This window comes from Sphaerodactylus townsendi, linkage group LG16, assembly GCF_021028975.2.
Source record: "Sphaerodactylus townsendi isolate TG3544 linkage group LG16, MPM_Stown_v2.3, whole genome shotgun sequence".
Classification (NCBI taxonomy): Eukaryota; Metazoa; Chordata; class Lepidosauria; order Squamata; family Sphaerodactylidae; genus Sphaerodactylus; species Sphaerodactylus townsendi.
In genome coordinates, this window is record NC_059440.1 from 10,374,773 (window position 1) to 10,390,671 (window position 15,899).

Here is a 15,899-nt window from a genome sequence, read left to right on the forward strand (position 1 = left end):
CTGTGGTCCTGATCCTAGAGCTGGAACTTTTTAAAATACCCAGCTGTGGCACCTGAGTCTATGGCCGCTGTGTGTGTCTGTTGGGGTGTGCACCTGGCTAGGGGTTGGTGCTTTCGCCAACATGGTTTTCAAGACCAGTTCTTACTCTGCAGGGATGCTGCGACCCTTTGCGCAACAGACACATCCAGTTCAGTGTCACACATCCGGTTAAAATGTTGTGACACTTTGTGGAATAGACGCATCCAGTTAGATGGGGCGGGGGACCTGTTCTCTGAGCTCTCTGAGCACCCATAACCTGATGAGTAAAAATGAAGGAGACTCTTATTGGGACTTCGTTGGGAGGACGGCATGCAAATGTTTTAAATAAATATCCAGCCTGCTTCCTTCCTGTCTTAGGAGCAGAGGACTCTGCCAAAGTAGCCTCTTTGGTACAAAGTTTGTTTAAAGTCCCGTTTACTAAACAGCCTGTCTGCTGCGTTTTCCCCCACAGATCCCCTTAATCCAGAAAGCCACCGGAGCCCAGGCCTGAGACGAGGCGAGCCAACGGAGAGCACCCCCCCGACCTGTTTATGCACTCCCCACCAACTGCCTTGAACATTGGGGGTCTCCTCTTTCATCAGTGGAGATAGTTGGGGGCTTTGCTTGGGTGCCTTATATCTTTTAGGACCGGAGTGGAGCAGGTCCGCTGGTCTTTCCTTTCCAAGAGAGGCTTCTCTTCTGTAATTCCTGTTCCGTGTCACGCTAGCCAAACTCCTCTCTCGTCTGCTGTCTCACAAAGTCTGTGCCTTGACCAACCACTGCCCCTCCGGTTGCTGCTGCTGGGGCAGGGCTAGACCCCCAAATGGAAGCGTTTGGAACAGATCCCCTGGCAGAGAGAAACGGGGTCTGCTACGTGGGGTTTTTCCCTCACATACCTGGCGGTGAGGGACACCTTTTGAGATTATTTTGCGTCAGCTGCTGCCACCTCGGGAGGGGAGGGGACGGGATGCCACCAGTGCGCTGGGTCTTTTGGAGCCATATCAGTCAAAATGTCCCGTGCGGTCCAAACGTTGATTCCTCTGAAGGGGAGGGGAGCGGGTGGGCCCCAGTTTGATCCTGGAAGGCTGCTGAAACGTGTGGACTCACCCTCAGTAGCATGTTCTGTAGGCCAAGACCCTCGTGGCCCCTCCTGCCGAGTGACCGGTGAGGATCAAAGATCTCAGAAGAATCAAGGCCACGTTCTGTCCCCACGCTTGCACCCCCCCACCCTTGCGCGCGCACACACTTGGTGTCATCCCCCTGTTGTGTGATATTTACTCAGTATACAGATTGTGCCTCCTTTTTGATGCTATGCGAAGTTCTTACCACGTTGTCTGATTTGCAGCGTCACCACGGCAGAAGCCGAGAGAGCCTCAGCGTTCTGCTCCCTTGTGTCCCATGTAGCTAGGGACACATCTCCCCTCCCCCCCCCCCTCGGCTCTATTCAGTCCGTGTGCTGGAGGCGTCTCCTTTTCTCCCCCCTCTCCCTTTGTGGTGTAAACAGAGATGTCCTCCAGCGAAGGAAGTGTCTCTGAGCCAGCAAAAGAGTCTCAGAACAGGCTTGCTGTCTCGGTCCTTCCTAAGCAGGGAGGCTCCCCGAAGCTTCAGTTTTCCTGGCCCCTGAAACCGCCCTCTCATACCCCTGGGCGAAGGCATGAGAGCATTGGAAGGGGTGGCAGGGTTGGAACGGGCGGCAGCCAAACCAAAAGGCCGGAGCCAGCTGGGCTTGAGGCCAGCTGTGTCTCCTCTCCCCACCGTCCGATGTGCCTGGCTCGGTTGCTGCAAGGATCATTGTTTCCCTCCCCGCTTCTTTGTGCCAAGGGGTGTGGCCCTCCTCCCCCTTATTCTGCACTCCGCCCCTCCAAGGCCTCTGGTGTCTGCCTCAAATATGAAGGTGGTTCCATAGATCCATCTACCTGTGTTCGTGGGATGGGTTAGGGTGGGGGACGGTGCCTGTGTCCCGTCCCGTTCCCCCGGGGATTTTAAGCAGCTCCCATGGTGCCTCCTGCCTTATTAAACATGGCCATGTAAACAAGCTTACAACCCCTCTGTGGTGTCAAAGATCCCAGGGATGCTGTCTTGCATGATGTGTTGGGTCCTCTTACCTGTTCAGGCTGCTTCTGGAGTATCCTGGCTCCCTCCCTGCCCCCTTCCCTCTTTCCCTCCCTCCTGATAATGTGAAGGCCAAAAGGGGAGAGAAAGGTCTTTGGCACTTTGCTGCTGATCTTCGGCACTGATGCGGAAGGACCCTGAGCTTTAGGTGGGGGGGTGAGCTGCCGTGACTTCTTCCGACGGCTTTGGTGGGGGGGAAGGACATTGGAAAGCAAACCACCCGCCTTGCACGCTCAAGGAGGTAGCATTGGCGTTTGGTGCCTGAGAGGAAGACGTCCGCCTGCCCCTCCTCTTCCTCTCTCCCGCCCCTGCTTGTTCTCTTGCCATGGCTGCCAGACATATCTCTGCATGTACATGGTGCATGACAGCCCGTGCCATGGGTCTCCAGGGACCTCTTGTTAATTCAAGTGTGAAGAAAAATGTACAATAAAATTGTGGTGACCTTGCTGTGTTGCCTCTGGTCTTTGCGGCTGATCTCAGAGGGAGAGGCGGCGGGTGTGTTTGCGGAGGGTCAGTGGGTTGCGTTTGGGCTCTTGCAGTCGCCGCTGTCTTGGACCTGGACCACAGTTTAAAGAGAGAGCGGCTTCAATCCTTTTCCTGGATTTGGGGGCAGAAGACCCACCGGTTCCTGTCATATCACAGGAACAAACTCTTTTAGAACGTTCCATATTCTTAAATCTTCCCTCCAGCAGAGCTGATGGCAGCACATTACATCTTGCAGTAGCCAAGGCTCTCCTCTGGGTGGGATTAATCAGCAGACGAAGATATGCTGCCATAATTCCTCGCTCGCATGGGATTAATAATGTAGTCGGAGAACAGGTTGTCTTGGCAGCACGAGTCAAATTATGAAAATCAAGATCCAAGAGCCTATTCTTAACTAGTCTGAAGGCTTCCACCTTTGTGAGCATAAGGAGTGATTCCAAGGGGAAACCAATAGCTTCAACCTTTCTAAAGATCAAAGTATACCATTCTGAAATAAAGTGATCTGATAACAGAGAGGGAATATAGCTATTGGATCCCACTAGAAAATGTATATGCAGCCAATATTTTATGGCCCTTATCCATGCCAAGGTCACTGGTTCCTGTCACTCCCATGGAACCAAGGCCTGTCCCAATCCAGTCACCAGACTTCCTTTCCTTTCCCTCTTCATCCAAAGGGAATCCATAGTCATCCTTTTTTGAGATGTGTAAACCAATGTTCCCCATATTGCTGGGACAGTGTCGGGGAGTAAGGATTGATGGGGGGTGGTCTTTGATCTTCAGCGTGTCATGGGGTGTACCCTGACTTTGCTTCACGATCGCCGAGACTTGGTCTTTTGATATTTTGTAAAATTAATCCTTGCCTTGATCTTGCCAGCTCTCAAAAGCAAAGTGGGTTTGGTACTTGGATGGGATACCACCATGGAAAGTCCAGGGTTGCTATGCAGAGGCAGGCAATGGCAACCCACCAGCGGGAGCCGCAGTGGCGTAGTGGTTAAGAGCAGGTGCACTCTAATCTGGAGGAACCGGGTTTGATTCCCCGCTCTGCTGCTTGAGCTGTGGAGGCTTATCTGGGGAATTCAGATTAGCCTGTACACTCTAACACATGCCAGCTGGGTGACTTTGGGCTAGTCACAATTCTTTGGAGCTCTCTCAGCCCCACCTACCTCACAGGGTGTTTGTTGTGAGGGGGGAAGGGAAAGGAGTTTGTAGGCCCCTTTGAGTCTCGATACAGGAGAGAAAGGGGGGATATAAATCCAACTGTTCTTCTTCTGTTTGTATTGGGTCTTGAAAACCCTGTATTTTGCCATAAGTCAACTGCGACTTAACAGCACTTTTTCCACTAAGGCATAGGTGTCAAACTCATGGCCCTCCAGATGCTATGGACTACATCATGCTGGCAGGGGATGATGGGAACTGTAGTCCATAATATCTGGAGGGCCGTGAGTTTGACACCTGTGCACTAAGGTCATTATTGGGGAGTCCCATGTTCATATTTGAGACTACAGACTGAGATGGCTGTAGACAAGGTGGAGGAGATGGAGGGGAGAGTGTGCCTGTTGCCACTCTGTACTTGAAGGATAACGCCTGCATGGACCACCTTCAAGGAGTTAGATCCATCCTAGGAAGAGATTAAGGGAGATGACAATAATATAGGCACATGAAAGATAGGTTGTGGTAGAAAAGGGGGAATTGGTGCCATTCCTTGCTGGGAAATTCTCTTAGACCGAGAAAGTACCCTAGTACCAGGTGCCACCACTCAGGACCTCATGAGGACTTCTAGGCTGTCCCCCTGAGAAGGCCCTTTTCCAGCACAATACTAGAACAATTAAAAAAATACTTTTATCACCAACCTGGTAGAACCTGTGCAATCTAGCACATTAGGAAGAGATTACAAGAAATATTCCAAAGAAATCAATTGCACTAAGTGAAGCCAAAAACAGTCTTTAAAGACAGTTTATAGTACAAAATGCCCAGGGGGTGGTTGGATTCAAAAGGGGGGAGAGAGAAACAAAATGCAGAGAAAGGCACACAGCAACAACAGCACAAAAATTCAAATTAAAAGCAATAATTGCGCTAAGCAAGCTAAAAACATTATCTCTGCTGTAGCTGGTTCCTTAGAGCCGGCACAGAGTTCCTTGTGGTAACAGGTCAAATCCTTTGTCCCTACTAAACTTCCTGTGGACCCTGTTTCCCTCGAAGACTGGAGATGAGAAAATTCCAGATGTTTTCGCTAAAGGGAGTTAGACATAAGCCAGCTTCCTTAAACATATTTCTCCAATCCCCTCAAATCCCCATCTCTGATGACCGAGGCTGCTTTTACCGAACCGTATCCCCCTTCCATCACGCACCTGGTAATAGCTCTAAACTCCCATGGCAGATAGCTGGTCTGGTCTAAACTGGCACATCTTTTGTCCAATAGGGTTTAAGTCTGCCAGGGTGGTCCAGGGTGGGATGGACTTGTAGTGCTCTAAATGGGAATCCTAGCCTGAGCAGGTTTTAGTATCTCTGTCACAGATTGGCTGACACTTCTCCCAGAACCGGGTTCCTCACAGCAGTGGTGAACTACGGTGGGGAAGGGGTGATCTTGCAGAAGTCAGGTTTGGTACAGTCGGACTTGGAAGCTGCTAGTGTTGCAGCCCCAGGGCAGATTTTGGGTCATACTGGTCTGTATTTTTAACTTGTCTTCTTATAATTACTACTGAGATATAGCTCTGGCTGGCAGAGGATACAGCCTGGAGCTGCTTACGTGAAGGCAAAAGGGAGGATGCTTGCGGACCCAGACGCAACTGTGGGGCTCCAGATAAGCCGGGGTGTGTCCCCTCATGATTTGCAGGCAGAGAAAAGAGAACTTGTATCTACATAGCTGCACCTGGGGCAGGCCTCTCGGCAGGGGCAAGACACATGGGGGGTGGGGAAGCATAGTGCAGAGCCGTTAGTTTGGTGACAGTCACTGAAGAAGTAGAAGAAGAGGAGTTTGGACTTCTAGTCCCCCCTTTCTCTCCTGTAAGGAGACTCAAAGGGGCTTACAATCTCTTTTCCCTCCCCCCCTTACAACAAACACCCTGTGAGGTAGGGGGGGCTCCAAAGAACTATGACTAGCCCAAGGTCACGCAGCTGGCATGTGTTGGAGTGCACAAGCTAATCTGGTGAACCAGATAAGCCTCCACAGCTCAAGCAGCAGAGCGGGGAATCAAACCCAGTTCTCCAGATTAGAGTGCACCTGCTCTTAACCACTACACCGTGCTGGCTCTTAACCACTTGGCTGCAGACGTGTTGGGCCTGAGACAGGCCCCTTTTCCTCATGCCATCTTGCTGGGTTACTCCTCAGAGCTCTCAGCCCACCTTTTCTCATTGAGCCCAGCCACAATTCCTGACTCTACGGTGAAGGCCCAAAGAGCATGGCCTTCATCTTCTGCTTGGCAGGTGTATAAGAGAGGCTCAGATACAAGCTGCTTGAAAAGCATCTGTTTGCAGGAAGACTCGGTGGGGCCCTGCTCTAAGGAGTCCTTGGAGCCCTGGAGAATTGAGCCTCTGCCCTGACAATATCATTCTCCTCTCCCGTGAATTTATGACAGAGCCAGCGTGGTGTAGCGGTTAAGAGAAGGTGGATTCTAATGTGGAGAACCGGGTTTGATTCCCCACTCCTCCACCTGACTGGCAGAGGCTGATCTGGTGAACCAGGTGTGTTTCCGCACTCCTGCGTTCCTGCTGGGTGACCTTGGGCTAGTCACAGTTCTTCAGAACTCTCTCAGCCCCACCTACCTCACAAGTGGGGAGAGGAAGGGAAAGGCGCTTGTGAGCCATCTTGAGTCTCCTTGCAGGAGAGAAAGGTGGGGTATAAATCCAAACTCTTCTTCTCTTCTTCCTAACATAGAGTTTGCTAGTGCAGCACTGTTTCCTTTTACTAGTCACACAGGCAACAGGGTATCCATGCTGCAGCTGAAACAGCCTGACCTGTCAGCATTCCCAGTAAACCATGGAACGGCATGTCTCTTAACAGGTTGCTCCGAAGATCCTGGGGGTTTGCCAGCTTCTATAGATTACCTTGTGTATTCCCTGGAAAACGCAAGGAAAGATCTCCTCTTGAGCTTTAAAACAATGTTTTTTATATCATAGGATTGTTCTCTATAGATGATGGCTTCATTTCTGGTGCTTTGCCTAATCCTGTTTCTGGTATTGGTGGAAAGGGCCGTCAAGTCACAGCTGACTTGCACGGACCTTGTCGAGTTTCAAGGCAAGAGTTGTTCAGAGGTGGTTTGCCATTGCCTTTCCATAAGCTGAGAGTGTTCTGAGGGAACTGTGACTGGCCCAAGGTCATCCAGCAGGCTTCATGTGGAGGAGGGGGGGAATTGAATCTGATCCTTGCCACTCTTAGCCACTATACCATATTGGCTTGGTTCTGATTTTGGACAGAACAAAACTTGATAACATAATTTGGGTGGAGGAGCAGGTTGGGATAGTCTTCATTACTCAGAAGTAATTGATAACTGGATAATGTTATTGATGCAATTGCTTTGCTGTTGGATTTGTTGGTTTGCTATTGCTTAATATTTTGTTGTTTACTTGTTTATTTGTTGTTAGCCGCCCTGAGCCCTTTGGGGGAGACAGGATATAAATCGAAGGAAGGAAGGAAGGAAGGAAGGAAGGAAGGAAGGAAGGAAGGAAGGAAGGAAGGAAGGAAGGAAGGAAGGAAGGAAGGAAGGAAGGAAGGAAGGATGGAAGGAAAGAAGAAAGGAAGGAAAGAAGGAAGGAAGAAGGAAGGAAGGAAGGAAGGAAGGAAGGACAGGAAATGAAAACACAGAGAAGGAAGGAAGGAAAGGGGGAGAAGGAAGGAAGGAAGGAAGGAAGGAAGGAAGGAAGGAAGGAAGGAAGGAAGGAAGAGGAAGGAAGGAAGGAAGGAAGGAAGGAAGGAAGGAAGGAAGGAAGGAAGGAAGGAAGGAAGGAAGGAAGGAAGGAAGGAAGGAAGGAAGGAAGGAAGGAAGGAAGGAAGGAAGGAAGGAAGGAAGGAAGGAAGGAAGGAAGGAAGGAAGGAAGGAAGGAAGGAAGGAAGGAAGGAGCTGTCACAATGACCTCTACCATGGAACATGTCTTTTTTGGGAGTGGATTCTGCAGTGTTTGGTACAGATCCCTGCTTTGTTCATAGAAATCCTTGGGCTATTTGAATGGGAGCTAAAGAAAGGAAACCAGTTCAGAAAATGGATCGTACTCCACCAGGCCACGTGCTTGACGACTATCCGTATTTAAGGAGGATAAATTTTGCCAGGCATGGAGCTATTGTGACTTCTGCACAGGAGCGCACAGGCCAATTTATAACTTAGAAAACTCTGAATTTGTGTGGAGTTTGGAGAAGCTCATTTGCACTGGGATGTCCTTGAAGGGAAAAAGAAAAAGATGTCGCAGCTTGCACTGAACTATAACGCCATGGTAAGAAAGTGCACGTATTTAGCAGAGAATCTCTCTGTGGTCCTGAAAATGACAGCAGCCCCTACCTATTCTCCCGGCTTCTCCACAGTGAAATTTCAGCACTGCTTCCTATACGGAAGAAGCCTGCTATTCCTGCAATCCTTCATCCTAAAATCTGGAGGAGGGGGGGATGCAAACAATTGATATCCAGCTGCAAATTCAAGAGGAAGGGGTGAATAGGCAGGTGTAGGCAGAGCTTGATTTCAAAGGGAAACAAACATGTTGATGTTTAGGGCAGCAATGGGATAACTCCTGGAAGGAGGAGGGGTGCGAAGTTTTTCCCATGAAAAACACAAGAAATAGGAACGTTGGGGCTTGTATTGCTTTGGCACCCCAAAAGACAGACTTTAGGGACAGGTGCATGTTGCAAATGGCTATTCCAGTGCTTCTGAAGACATCTTTGAAGGAAAGGAGTGGTATGAATTGAGCATCAGACTGTAATGATGAGGGGGGCTTGCCCTGATAATTGCTTAGGTCGTTGGATGGTCCCCAGCTTCCTGGCTGCCCTAAAACAAAGACAACTCCCCTCCCCCCTCCCACCCACCCACCCACCCAGTTTGCTGCCCTGGACTCCTTGGAAGTCACAAAGAAGAGATCAAGCGTCTCTCTTCCTGTCAGGGCTGGGCACCTGATAACAAGGCAAGGGTGGGGAGATATCAGAAAGGCACCCACAGCTCGAACCCTTATCAGCACCTGACAGGCAAGGGCTTCCCAGAAGCACAACCCTGCAGATAAACACGCTTGCAGTAAGTCAGGGGAGAAAACTTGAAATGTTCTATCTCAAAGCTCCAGGAAGCCTTGAGCTTTGACAGACACAGACCACAACAGCTAAGCCAGGTACTGTAGCCAGGAGTACAGAACTACCTGGCAAGGCCTTGTGTCAAAATGGAGCCTCTTGCCTGGGGCGTATTTTTATATCCTGAGACGTATTTTCATATGCTGCCACGTAGTCCTGACATTGGGGGAATTGGTGAAAAAATGCATGAAGAAAGTGCCCTTTCTATCACAGCACACCTTCACACATTTGGCATCAGCAGCCTTTAATGTCAAACCTCGCAGGTGCTGAGACTTAAAACCAATGTGCTGTTGACATGCTCGGTCCACTTTGTCCATGTTGAAAAGTGCTGTTGCTTTCCTTGGGGCTTACGGCATCAGCCTCTGAATCAATGTGCACTAAACTTGACCGTGCCAAAAGCAACACACGCTCTGCGTGAGATCAGGGATGCTGTTATTTTGGCTTGGCTCACTTGGACCAAAGTCTCCTGTCGGCCGGCCCTGAACAGCGGTTTCATTTTGCTGAGTAGGTAGCTGAGACCCCATCACACCCCTCTGTCAGTTTCTGTCTTTCCTGAATCCTTGATTGTAATCTTCTACATCAGTATCCCCTCCATAGTTTTGAAGTTTGAGCTGGGGCTAAACTCAGACTTCAGAATAATTTTGAAAAATCCAGAAAGGAGCAGACATAGATTTGGTGAAGTCCAGATGAAGGTATGTGGGATTGTCCACAGAATCTTTCCTGCCAATGGCAGTCCAAGCAGAAGTTGCCAATGCTTACAATTTTTTAGAAATTCCCAGCTTGAGGGGAGGGGTGTCTCCCATTTAATTCAAGCCCCATCTTGTTATCCTTGGAGAGCTTTCATATCTCGGAGGTTCAGCTGAGAAGGTACAGCTGACTGTTGGCTGAGCCCCAGCTCAGGCAGGGAAGGGTTAAAAGGGGGTGGTAAAAAAACAGTATGCTAATAAGCCCAATGATATATAAAGAGCACATTCAGAACTCCCCATTCCTAGATGATGCCATTTTGAAGGATGCCAGCATGGTTGAAACTGTAAGTATTTGGGGTGGGGTGGAGACCTTCATAATCTACCTGCCCAGGTGCTGGGGCTGTCTTCTTTATCTTTGTATAACAGGGTTTGTGGGAGGGGTTGTGTGCCTTGGTGTTGCTTTTTGTGTAGTTGTTGACACATTCACACTCGCAAACACACAATACCCTGGCCTAGAATATAACCCATATGGAGTAGATATAATGACATTGCGATCTTCAGATGGTGATAAAAGTGAATATTCTGAAGCACCTAGATGTAGTAGGGTTCCCCCCCCCCTTTTTTTCTTATTTCTAGGGTCCAATAAAAATGAACCAAGCATAGGGGATGGAGGAAGAAAGAACTACATTGTTTCTCATTAATTCATATTGTGTTTTCATTAGCAGGTCTCTTTTTTAAAAGTTTATTAAAACATTATTAATGCACCCCTCAAACAGAGTAAACTTTAGTACTGATGAATAAATAATGGGTGGTGAAGGTCCCTGTTCATTATCACAAATTGTGATTTCTAAAGGAGGCCGTCATGCAACATCATGCAATAGTTGTGTAGTGCCATCAGGTCACAGCTGACTTTTGCCAATCCAGTAAGGTTATTTTCCCTCTCCACTCAGTTTGGGAAACCAAATCCCATTTTAGCCCAGGGCAGATTAACCAGCAACTACCCCAACAGCTTTCAACATTGGCTTTTGCCAGAAAATTCTAGAAAGAAGAAGAAGAGTTTGGATTTATACCCCACCTTTCTGTCCTGTAAGGAGACTCAAGGTGGCATACAAGCTCCTTTCCCTTCCTCTCCCCACAACAGACACCTTGTGAGGTAGGTGGGGCTGAGAAAGTTCCGAAGAACTGTGACTAGCCCAAGGTCACCCAGCGGGAATGTAGCAGCGCGGAAACACACGTGGTCCACCAGATAAGCCTCTGCCACTCAGGTGGAGTGGGAAATCAAATCCAGTTCTCCAGATTAGATCCCCCTGCTCTTAACCATTACATTATGTAGGAGGGAGACTGCGGTAGAAAGTGCCATCAAGTTGCAGCTGACTTATGGCAACTCCGTGGGGTTTTCAAGTCAACAGATGATTACAGCGGTGGCTTGCTATTGCTTACCTCTGCATAACAACCTTGGACTTCCGTGATGGTCTCCCATCCACGTACTAACCTGGGCTGCCCCTACTTAGCTTCCAAGATCTGAGCAATTAGATCTAGGCAGAAGACAGGGATTACCACAAGCACAAAACGTTTCTGTTGCTATATTTTTCATGTCTGTACCAATTAAGTTGTTCCTGCTGGTGTTATTTGAACAGCTGATGCAGTAACGACGCTAGCATTGCACCGGCACCTTGAACACCATGGGCATTCCACAACCCATCCAAGCCAGGTTAAAAGTGTTTTAAGGGTCATGGTGTCCCTCCAAAGGGCTCCAAGGAAATAGCTTTGAGCAGAGGTGGGATCCAACCAGTTCTCACCAGTTCTAGAGTGGTTACTAATTTTTTCTGAGTGCCGAGAAGGGGTTACTAAAGCAACCTCCCTGCCCAATAGGGACTGGAGGTGCGTGTGTGCGGCTGCGCCACTGTTTGAATCCCACCACCATCGGAACCTGTTATTAAAATGTTTGGATCCCACCACTGGTTTTGAGACTGGGAATTCTTTGTGACGGTGCCTTCCCGGCTATATCCTGGCCTCACAGATGTTTCCTGCCAGCCTTCTGAATCATTTGTATGGTCAGCTCAGTGCAGTTAGGCGAGAAGTAATTTGTTTCTGAAGCAATGGCTACGAAGTATTGCTGCCCAGGTGTAAACCACCCCCTTGCAGAGTGCTCAACCCTACAGAGTACTTCCTTCCCCGAATCTGGGCATCACTGCCATTAAATCAGCAGGAAACCAGTTTAAATTTGTACAGGCATAAAATACTTGCCATCTGCTACTCCGCAGTAGTTTGAAAAACGTCAGGCTGGTAGACTGAAGCCCCTTTCCTGTTGGCCTCCAACAGGATGACAAGGGCAGGCAGATGCTGCAGAATTGGGGGGTTCTTAGTCTCTGAGTGCAGCGTGGGGGGAAAGAGACGGAGGGGGTTCTTCCGGAGGTTTCTCAGTACGCTCCAATGTCTTTGGAGGTTGGCAAAGGAACTTTTATCATCTAAATTCAGCATGCCTCAAGTCTAGGAGAAAAGCAGTCGTAGCAGATGTCTCACTTCCACGCCCCCTTGCCCTGATTAAGTTTATCTCTACCTCCAGAGGGTCATTTTATGTAGGACTGAATTTCTAAAAAGGAAGGGGAAATATTATTATTATTGTTATTATTATTATTATTATTATTATTATTATTATTATTATTATTATTATTATTATTATTATACACATAACAACACAGCACAAGTGTCTGGAATTTCATCCTCCTGAAATATCGAGTCGCTTCCCAAAGGACCTAGGATATTAGAAGTGTATTTGCATGGAGCTAATGTGTATTGCAGTTCCTAGAGAGTTAGCTGCTTTCTGCAGCATGTGGACTGAAATGTTCTGTCCAAGTTTTAGGCTTTTCCAGATGTTTTTTCAAGATTTCTTGTGGATTCCTCCTATAGGCACCGACCTACTAGTGGGATTACTGTTGTTCTTTTCTGCTGCACAGATCGTTCAACTTCAAATTTGTAGAGTCCTTGTATTTTGTGATCTTTTTTCTACAGCTCACTTTTGTCCTCTACCTCCTGCTGTCTTTAACTGGCAATAAAGCAACATCTATGATCCAAACTTACAAGTTTTTTCTCCTATCACTGTTATGTCTGGGGTGTTGTGTGCCAGGAGTCCCATATCTGTTTGTATTCTTAAAGTCCCAGAAGTATTTTTTAACTGTTGCTTCTTCATTTTCTGTATTGGTCTTCTCCACGAGCTTGTGCTCGTACCAGGAGGTCTTGCCTAAAGGAGCAGAGCCGTGGCACTTTTCTGCAAAGGTTCCAGTGCACCATTAGCTGCTAGCCTATTGTGACGTTCGCTAAGATAGTCAGTTTGGGCTATTTTCTTACAACAGCAGATGATGTGCTCCACAGTTTCATCACCCTCTTTGCAGAGACAGCACTTTGGGTCATTGTAAGACTTTTCGATTTGTGTCTTTATTGCATTTGTCCGTAATTATCATTTCATTTCTGTGGTCTCCCCCCTTTCATTTCATTATTATTATTATTATTATTATTATTATTATTATTATTATTATTATTATTATTATTATTTAGATAAATTTATTAGATAAATACTGATGCTCAAGCCTGCCTGTTCTGTGATTCCAGGTGTGTTGTGGGTTTGGGTTGAGCTGGTAAAAGGCACTCTCTGCACATGCACAGAGGGACTCTTGCTCTCCCTACTTATTTCCGATTCTCCTCCTAACTTGGCTTGTTCTTCTTCCTCCAGCTCTCCAGTTCCAGAGCCAGCTGCCAAGACTTTCTAAGGCTCCAGGCTGGATATCATCATATACTGTAAGTTGGAATCAGACACTACAGTATAGATGATGTACTACCTTGACCCTTTTTCGTCCAACTGACCACCCAGAGCTTAAAGTCTTCAGATGTAGGACTGGGGTTGCGGGGAGTAAGCACAGCTGCATTTCTTAATCTTAAGGTGCCTAAAGATGCAGAATCTTTCCCAGCTGCTTCCAGAGAAGTCAGAAGTGTCTGTGATCACTCACTGGAGAGAAGAGCAAAGGCACTCTGCACGTGTATTCGGAAGCAACCTTCAAACACATTAAACCCTGCTTTTCTGTGCAACAGGGTAGGCCAGAGAAAGCTTAGCAGAATCAGAAGAAAGGGGTCAAAATAACTGGAGTGAAAAACCAAACCACCCTCCCCACCACCAAGTCTGCTGCAAGAAAAAAATTGTGGTGTGTTGGTGAAACCGTTACCATTACTGAGTTTAGTAATGGTAATGGTTATTCTGCCACCCCAGCCGGCATCCATGAAAGAGGCAGCACCATCTTCCAGCAAGACCTCTTCGTCCTCCTTTGTGGTTTTTAAAAATAAAAACAATGGGCCAAATGCTTCTGTGTACCTGTTTTTCCTTTTATTGCCAGGATGTACCTGTCAATTTTGCCTCTGCAAATCTGGGGGTAGTGCTTAGGGATGTGAAGTTTGGAGAAGGGAGGGAGCTCAGTGGGGGCAACGCTAATAATTAGGGTTGTCAATTCCAGACTGGGACTTTCTGGGAGATTTAGAGGTAGAGGGTGGGGTGGGGAGAGACCTCAGTGGGGTAGAACGTTATACAGTCTACCTTCCAAAGCAATTTTTTCTCCAGGGCAACTGATAGTCATCATCTGGAGATCAGTTGCAATTCTTGAAAAACTTAAGCCCCCCAACACCAATGCTGGTAACCCAAAATACATCTACATCTCTGGACACAGCAAGCAGGGTAGGTTTGGTGGCTGATAAGCAGAAATAAGCCTTTTAGAGCCCCTAGGGCCTAGGCTGTACAGACAGCAACATGCTCCTGAAACATGTTTGATGGCAGTGGTGTTTAGGTTCACTCTCCTTTATCCGAGAATGGTAATTTGCAAAAAGAAATACAAACACACAGAGTTGGATGGGACCTACAAGATCATCTAGTCCAACCCCCTGCACAACACAGGAAATTCACAACTACCTTCCCCCTACATACATCCAGTGACCCAGACTGCCCCTGAATGTGAAGGTTAATAGACTAATACATTTTAAAGCCCCCCTCAGCTAGTGACATGCCTTGTAGCAACAAGGGCCATGTTAATTATAGGCTGCATGAAGAACAACCTGTTGCGTTTGGCCTTAACTTCATGCCCATCAAACCCTACCAAACAGCCTCAAGTACCAATATTATGAAAGGGGGAGAAGAAACTCTTTTCACTATTTGCCATCTCATGAACTTCTACGGCTATGGCTTTTAAACACCATTAGCTGTCTGCTTCTGGAGAAATGGCGCTTCATCTAGTCTGAGCTCATGAGAATTTCCTGCCACACATTACTGAAAGGGGCGATTTGCAGGTTTGAACAGCAGGAACAGCTCAGCTCTCACCTCCCCAGGATTTGGACACCTGGGGACCTTCACTTCAACAGGTGGACTAGCTGGGTTTTGTTAATAGACCCACCAGTTCTTATAACCACCAGGTGGGTTGTAAGAAACAAGAATACGGACGGTTTTCTGAAACATCCTTTGTGGACTACTTATTGAAAACATACAAACAGAGAAACAATGGTAGGATTCGAAACTTAAATGAAAACAGCGTATTGGATTAAGACAACTTTAGAAGGACTAAAAGTGAAAAAAATGTAGATATTAATTATAAGTACGGAGTTAGATTTATGCTTGGATCCTTACTTAGGCAGCTGGAAGACACCATATATATGTGTAGTTGTTTGTGTATGTGTTTATTTTCTTTTCATTTAGTATTATTATTATAGGGGGGAGGGGGACTCGATTGGGATTTTTTTCTCAGTCTATGTATGTGTTATTGAAATGTGTAAAATAAATAAAAATTCTCATAAAAAAACAAAAAAACTCATAGGATCAGTAAGCTTGTGCTAGGCATTGGGCTTCCAGAAGCAGCTTCCCCCCTCCCTTTCCCCCTTTATCGCTTATTTCCTAGTCTTTTTTGTTCGTTTGTTTCCTTTTGTTTCCTTTTTTTTGCAATTTTAATGAATTGCACTATTATTATGTTTGACTATGATTCTTTTTTTAATTAAAAAAATCTTTCTGTAAATTTCGTTGGTAAAATAAAACAATTATTTTAAAAACACTATTAGAAACAATACATGTTCAATTTGACAGTTCCGAATCTATCGACCAGGCACAGAGTCCTTAGGACATTTTTTTTGGGGGGGGGAGGGGAAATGAAAGCCGGTTTTCTTTTTAGTTTATATCACTGACGTAATGCCCATTGGGCAAGGTGGGCAGCTGCCCAGGGCATCACCTTGTGGGGGGCATCAAAATGCTGGGTTCGTTTTGGGGTATTTTTAGTAGTTTTCCATTTTTGGCCTGCAGGGGGCGCAGTTTTTAGGCT

The 15,899-nt window shown here is 47.1% G+C and overlaps 1 protein-coding gene and 1 long non-coding RNA gene across 3 annotated transcripts in view; both read left to right on the forward strand.

The window, feature by feature from the left end:
* The window catches only part of FLOT2 (flotillin 2), a 35,288-nt gene extending 32,711 nt beyond the window's left edge, over nt 1-2,577 (forward strand). For both annotated transcript variants that reach the window (XM_048518846.1, XM_048518845.1), the window contains exon 11: nt 491-2,577. In XM_048518846.1, the coding sequence (XP_048374803.1) occupies nt 491-529 (39 nt within the window). In that variant the 3' untranslated portion in view covers nt 530-2,577. The remainder of the gene's footprint in view (nt 1-490) is intronic.
* Nucleotides 2,578-9,869: 7,292 nt separating this feature from the next.
* Nucleotides 9,870-13,908, forward strand: LOC125445916. Its single transcript, XR_007246346.1, has 2 exons — nt 9,870-9,902; nt 13,289-13,908. It is a non-coding gene; the product is annotated as an uncharacterized LOC125445916 (long non-coding RNA).
* Nucleotides 13,909-15,899: the final 1,991 nt, after the last annotated feature.